The 6,749-nt window shown below is 36.3% G+C and overlaps 1 protein-coding gene across 2 annotated transcripts; it reads right to left on the bottom strand.

Moving 5' to 3' along the window:
* LOC108985391 (tRNA-specific 2-thiouridylase MnmA) lies at window positions 1-6,749 on the bottom strand. Of its 2 annotated transcripts, XR_001995179.2 has the most exons (11): window positions 6,256-6,730; window positions 5,927-6,001; window positions 5,410-5,463; window positions 5,087-5,165; window positions 4,806-4,933; window positions 3,819-3,902; window positions 3,317-3,400; window positions 2,718-2,869; window positions 1,974-2,124; window positions 881-1,472; window positions 1-227 (listed from the first exon to the last, which is right to left on the bottom strand). XR_001995179.2 is itself a non-coding variant. In XM_018957675.2 (10 exons), exons 1-10 carry the CDS (start codon window positions 6,655-6,657, stop codon window positions 1,020-1,022), a joined length of 1,662 nt encoding a protein of 553 aa, XP_018813220.1. In that variant the 5' UTR covers window positions 6,658-6,749; the 3' UTR covers window positions 690-1,019. The 2 variants fall into 2 exon arrangements, 1 of the variants encoding a protein (XP_018813220.1); XM_018957675.2 differs by lacking the exon at window positions 1-227 and having other exon boundaries at window positions 690-1,472; window positions 6,256-6,749.

Below are 6,749 nucleotides of genomic sequence, written 5' to 3'. Positions count from 1 at the left end.
ATTACGCGACGTTTACGTACTTTTGCATGTAGAATTATATATCTATCATTTTCCCTAAATAATGAAGCCAGAAAAATAGGTTAAGCTACATGATTTGGAGGGCTCACCCGCCAGCCATTACACCAAGCAAGATGAGGGGAAGCAAGTGGGCTGTCCATTTACTCAGCTGAAAGATCACAAGATCAAGCCGTGGGGTCCCCGGCTCTCCTCACACTTCATTTTCCTAGCTGCAAATCTGTCCTGCTTTAGACTCTAGAGTTTGGACAAGAGCTCTAACGAATCTAAATCCTCAAAAACCAATCCATGATAGCTCGTGAAACATGTGGGTGAAAAGAAAAGGAAGAGCTTGATATGAGTTGAAGTAGATAGCCAAAGTGCTAGTCGGATTTTCATTAATTTCTAACAACTTTGGGGTTAACATATAAAGACGAATGATACATATCATATCTACCTCGTAGAACCTGATCCACTCCAATATCATAAATTATTAGATCTAATCAACAATATCACAACCAGTGTCACTAAATTAATAGAATATCTCACAACATATCATACTTCCAGTGGATGGATGGTGGAGGTGCGGATTGAACACCCAGTAATATTGTATTTTCTTTTTTTATTTTTTTCTTCTGGTTGGAACACAAACAATTCCACTTCTGGATATACATCTACACCAGTTTCTTTAAAGCTCAATAAAATTTAAGCTAGTCAATGGGATTGATTAAAGTTAATTATTTAGATACAACAAAGGTGATAGACACATGAAAATCTGCAGCTAATTAGTGCAGATTCAACCCAACCATGCAAAAAGGAAAAGTGGGCAATCAACTCATCTCAAAGAATGCCTGATATTTTCAAACTATCTAATGAACTTCCATACCTGGATACTAGCAGCGCCAAGTGGAGCAAAAGGGATAATTTCTTGGCACTTGAAGAGGAATTTCCATTAAATGCATACTGTAACCTGGGAGATTTCTCCCAAGCTGTGGTCAATGGTCCTGCACTTGAGATCACAGAAGCTAAAAGATCCGCATCCACTTCTCTTGAATCTTTTGCAGCCAATTTACAGGGAATCTGGAGATTGGTTCTTCCTTAGATGAGTGTCTTCTCTGTTTAATGGCAGCAACATGGGAATTTTGTAATGTACAAATGTTTGGACCATCTTTTTGATCGGACACTGCTAGAGGAGTTTCTGGTTTATCTTTTATCTTAATTGGCTTCCCAAGCTTTGATTTATCTTTTATTCCTGCAATTTCAAGAGCCTTGGCGCATACAGGAAAACCCTGATCATCCCAAGACTCTAAAATTATGCCAGAGCCCAAGCAGACTCTTCCATCGTAGAAGGCTGCAAATTGCCCAGCTGCCAGCCCCTGATCATCACCAGATAACTGGACAACTGCAATGTCTCCACAACCATCTTGACCAAGTTCCATCATCAAACTGCAATTGTAAAAACCAGGACCATGTCTCACCTGAAAAACTATTGAAACATGTGAGCTTCAAGTTATTGGTGTCAGGGACTAGGGACTTTGCATGGGTATCTTAAACAGCATGGCAGGGCCATAATATGCCTACTAATACATGATGGCCATTCTTTAGAAGATCATCAAACTCAACACCTAAAATTACGATGACCAAAAGCTGCACCTCTCCCTAGCAGTCCACATCTTATTTCCAAGATACCACACAAAACCAAAAGAAAATGAAAATAAGTTTAATTTAAAGGGAGAAAATAATCAATTTGTCAAGAAAACACGAATCATTAGGTAGACTCATCTTCTTATTCATACATAGACAACAATAGATCTATTGATAGATAACATAGACAATAGATCTATTGAGTATCATGCAAAATATTCAAAGTGACTACTTCAGACCATTAGACTTGTCTGCACAATTATAGGGACAGGTTGAGGGTAATTTCAGAACAAAATTAAGGAAGAATCATGCTAAAAAAGAAGTTAGGTTCTTACCTTGCACTGGAGCTGATGTAACTGGTTTGGAAGCAACCCACCAAGCCATTTTAAGGAGCCAACACGAAATATGCGTCTTCTTTTGTCAATTGAGAAGTAATTTCTAGACACAAACACAACATTGTTTTTAACATCCTTCTCAACAACATACCTGCAAAAGATATGCCATGGCAAAGAAATCTTTGGTAAAGGGAAACCAAGGCTAGAATAAACTATTTTGAATGACCTAAAGTTGAACTATCATAAAAATCAACATTATTGTGTGCTCAACTGTATAATGAATACCATAAGTTTATAACAACTCAACTATAGCCAGTTTCACACCATCACATTATAGAGGAATATATCACGCTAGAACAATAAAAGCTGTCATGGAAAAGTATTTCATGGTTAAAAAATATCAGCATGTTCAACCAAATGAAAGAAAAAGTGTTTACTCTATTTTGATTGGCATGCTAGTTAGTACTTCTGTTTTTAATGACCTAGAGTGAAAAAACAAATGAAACAAACATTATCTGCCAATATCAGGAAAATGCTAGCCATTACTATTCCTCAATAAGAGAATTCATTAAAAAGATGCCAAGGGAGTTCCACCAAAGAGAGGATTGCCTCGGATGAAAAAACAAAACTAAGAAGTTTAAAAGAACCAATGAAATCTAAAAAAATAAAAAAGTCAGTGGAGGAACCAGTAATCGTAACAAAGGAATGAAAAGGATGCCACCAATACACAATGAGAAAGCATACCAGGGTCCTCCAGGGAGACGAAGACCTTGACGTTGACCAATTGTGTAGAACCAAAAACCCCGATGTTTACCGAGGAAATCTCCGGTCTCAGCTTCCAATATGACTCCTTCCTTCTCCCCTATGTGTCTAGCAACAAATTCACTAAACTTTATCTGCAAAAAAGAAATATTAAATAAATAAAAGGTTTCAAGATGAATGCATACACAACTCAGGATCCTTCATAAATCCAGCCATAAGCAACCACAATTAAAAAAATAAAAAGATTTAAGAAACAAAGTGAAGAAATGGTGTTAGATACTTCGTGTGTACTTAGGTTATGCCTTTTGTGCTCTTTATGAAATTTTATTTTATTTTATCAGTAACTAGGAATTTTATTGAAGATAACTTAAACAAGAGCCTCTTTATGACATTTATTGCTTATATATATATATATATATATATATATTAAAAAAAGTATGAATGAGGTCCATTGATAACAAGAATGTTATCCTGATGTTTAGCAATTACACTTACCGGCACTGGAAAAGAATTTTTTTGGATGGGGGGACAAATACTGGAAATGTATAAACTTGTCACAAACAGCTGCTTCATAGACATACCTTTCCAAGGAAGCATATTCCTTGTGAATCTTTTCTATCTTTGTTGGGCAGATCAAATTTTGTGGCAAGTTTTCGAACCTTGTCCTGCAGATGATTGGGCAGTGATAGAAAGCAAGGGGAATCAGCATATGAGGACACGAATACAACAACAATTTGAGAAATTACAGCCAGAAAAAAGCTTATTTTCATGTTTCAGTGCCCATCAACATTGAAAAACCCTTTGCATAGAGTGAACGACCACCAAAACAACATCAATGCATAAATGAGTTTAACCTATTTCAGTTAAAATCATATAGCAAGTCAACTGATTGTGAGCAATCTTTTCTCACAACAATTTTTGGCCATTGTAATCTGACACCAATGAAAAACTTCAGGACTATAAAATATACAACAGACACAGACTGAGTTCTAGAATTAGATAATGTGAAATCAGAATGAAAATAAATAAACTTAAAATTTTTCCCTATAAAGATCTGAAGCAGTAAAACAAGTCCCAACTGACCTTTGGAATAGAACCGAGTGGGAATATAAGTCGCTTGAGCTGAGCCTGAGAGAGATGTGAAAGAAAGTACGTTTGATCCTTGACCTAAAAAATCCCAAGTTAAAAGACATTAAAATCAGAAAATATGCTGGAGAACATTTTTTACTTATCAAGAAAATTCTGGAGAACACTTGAAGATAGGGAGCGAAATGATCAAAATTTTGAAGATAGGGAGTGCTCACTAGAGGAGATTAGATTGTTCTTTGTTAATACTTTATTCCTAGGGGCTAAAGCTGTTGATTTCAATGGCCTAAATTTTCATGATTTTCTTGTTTCTATTTCTTCCTCTTAACTAGGTGTTACCTTTTGTATACTCATTTTGTACTTGGGCTATGCCTATTCTTATTAATATAATATTTTACTGGTAAAAGAAAAAAGCCGAAGAATATTTTGCAAAGGTAACTCCTCTTCAAAGCAACAACTATATACATATTGCCAAAAAAATGCAACGAATCACTCTAGTATTTTCTTTCCTAAGTAGTCATTTATGAAATGGCAGCAACCGATTTGAGAACTAAAAACTCCATGTAAAAAATACAGGTTCCCGTATTAAAGCAACTTTAAAACTTTTGAGGATGATGATCACAAAAGTTGTACAAATGTATAAAAATAAGAGTGCTATAGACACAAAGATATCCCACAAAAGTAAACCCACAAACTGACATGGTTTCATATAATATGTTATAGCTACTTTACAATAAAAGTAACTTTACAATTTAACGTAATACATCAAACTACGTCAGTTTGTGAGTTTATTTTTGTAGAATCTCTTTGTAGCTAAAGAATCTCTCTAAAAAATAAGCATCACTAACCATCTAAAAACCTACTTACTTAGGGGAATATAAATAAACCTCAAACTTAACAAGAAAAAAATATTTGGACACATCTGGACTTTAGACAGAACAGAAAGAAACCATAAAGATGGTGATGTGTATCTCATGAAGATACCATGTCTTTTGACAATTCTAGAACGGAAGGCCTATCAATTTGATCGGTAGATGAATGAACAATATTCGCATAATGTCCAGAAGCAACATAGTCAAACTGCATACTGCTGATGGCGTCCATGAATGCACCTGGAAAACATTGTGTGCTTAAAGAGCAAAAAGAATAGTATGCAGATAACTTTGAAATGGTCAAAACTGCATCTTTTAAATTCATCAATAAGATTATTATTTACTGGTAAAAAGAAAACTTAATTCATCTTATAAATTAGATTGACCACATACCGAACTTTATTCTTGTATTGCAAAGAACATCTGGGTTAGGAGTCCGACCACATCGATACTCTTCAATAATGTAAGACACCTGAAACATTGACCATTAAATTTCATTATGTAACAACCCAAAACAAATCTCTTATAACATTATGGTGAAAAAGACTAACCAGCTGTTTTTTAGCTCGAATTCATAAATACGATGAAACATCATACAGTTATAAGTTAACAGATCTAACAAGCAGGCATTAGGAATCTCAGTTGACGTTATAGCTAAAAACAAGTGCTAAATGAACATTATCCAAAGAAAATACATTCAGAGGGACGATACACACCACATTCTTCCAATACTCATCTGTCAAATGCACAACTTCCAAAGGGATATCAACCTGAAAAGACATCATTTAATTTCAGTTATGAGACATCTCTTGGACATAACCCATACAAGAAAATCAAGAGAAGATTGAATCTATTATACACAAGGGCAAGAGCCCTTCACAGAAATCATGCAGGAGATTGCTATTCATGCAAATAAATGTTATAGCTGGATTAGACCGATAAAAAAAATGTTATAGTTGGATTAGAAAATTTTCCAATAACTTCAAAAGATTAAATGAACTTCACGATGTATCAATTTATGACTGCTTACTCTATACTTGGGTTGCGCATTTTGTGCTTATCAATTAAGATTTTATTATTTATCAAAAATATTTATGACTGCAACAACAGAGGAAAAAAACTATGAGGTGGAATTTAAAAGTTACATATCATCCGATGCACGCCACATGCACCTTCAGATAAATCTCAAACTTTTAACTCGAGGCAAAATTAGAAATAAGAGAAGAAAGTGACCTGATTACAAACAGCTTGAGCATACTTCAAATCTTCTTCCCATGGGCATTCTGACCAAAAGTTCTCGAAGTCTTCCTACAAAAAATCACATATCATAACCGATGAATTCGTTTTCTCTGAAAAGACTGGGCAAGGTACTAACTTCCACAAACTAGTACTAGAACTTTCAATGAAACCATCGAAAGCATGTTGAAGAAGAGAGTACTTACGAGCACTTAAAAAGAAAATCTAATACTACCATATTAGCACTCATTCAATCACGAATGTATCTAGCATTAAAGGGCAACCAGTTTTGCAAAACCTTAAGGCATATAAGAAAGCGTGCGTACTTGGAACCAGATTTTAAGGTAGAAAGCAGTGCATTCGTGGCCAGCGGCGTGGAGGAGGCGAAGAGCGACGCTACTATCGACGCCGCCGCTGAGAAGGACGGCGACTCTGAGACGTTTATTGGGCATAGAGCAAGAGAGGTAAGGTTCGAGATCGACATCGAAGCACTTCGAAGAGAGTGAGATTCGGGGCACCACAGTGGAAGAGGAAAAGGAAGAGGACGGAGAGAGGGGTCTAGGCGATATAGGGAGGAAGAAGAGAAGCCTAGTGGTGGTGAGGTGCCGGGACGGAAGGACTTGGGGTTTAACAAGAGTTAGGCGAGGGGGAGAGAGGAAGGGGAGGTGAGAGAGAATCGGAGACGACGACATGGGCCTCAAACTCAGTCCCAGTCTTGCTCTTCCCATTGTTTCACCACAAAATGGTTGCGCAGCTCAGTTTGGGATTGTCCACTGAAAATTAATTCGAAAAAGAGTTCGCTGGGTGGGCTTCACTCTTC

Source organism: Juglans regia, chromosome 5 (genome assembly GCF_001411555.2).
Source record: "Juglans regia cultivar Chandler chromosome 5, Walnut 2.0, whole genome shotgun sequence".
NCBI lineage: Eukaryota > Viridiplantae > Streptophyta > Magnoliopsida > Fagales > Juglandaceae > Juglans > Juglans regia.
The sequence above is the reverse complement of the archived record's forward strand: the minus strand, read 5'-3'. Positions and strand labels throughout refer to the sequence as shown.

Bases quoted from the DNA above. Each gene is read 5' to 3' on its own strand.
- LOC108985391 (XM_018957675.2), bottom strand. From the start codon at position 6,657: ATGGGAAGAGCAAGACTGGGACTGAGTTTGAGGCCCATGTCGTCGTCT. The intron at 2,870-3,316 runs GTATGTCTATGA...TCTTTTTTGCAG, and splicing joins GAATATGCTTCCTTGGAAAG to ATAAAGTTTAGTGAATTTGT. The intron at 2,125-2,717 runs GTATGCTTTCTC...TATCTTTTGCAG, and splicing joins CGTCTCCCTGGAGGACCCTG to GTATGTTGTTGAGAAGGATG.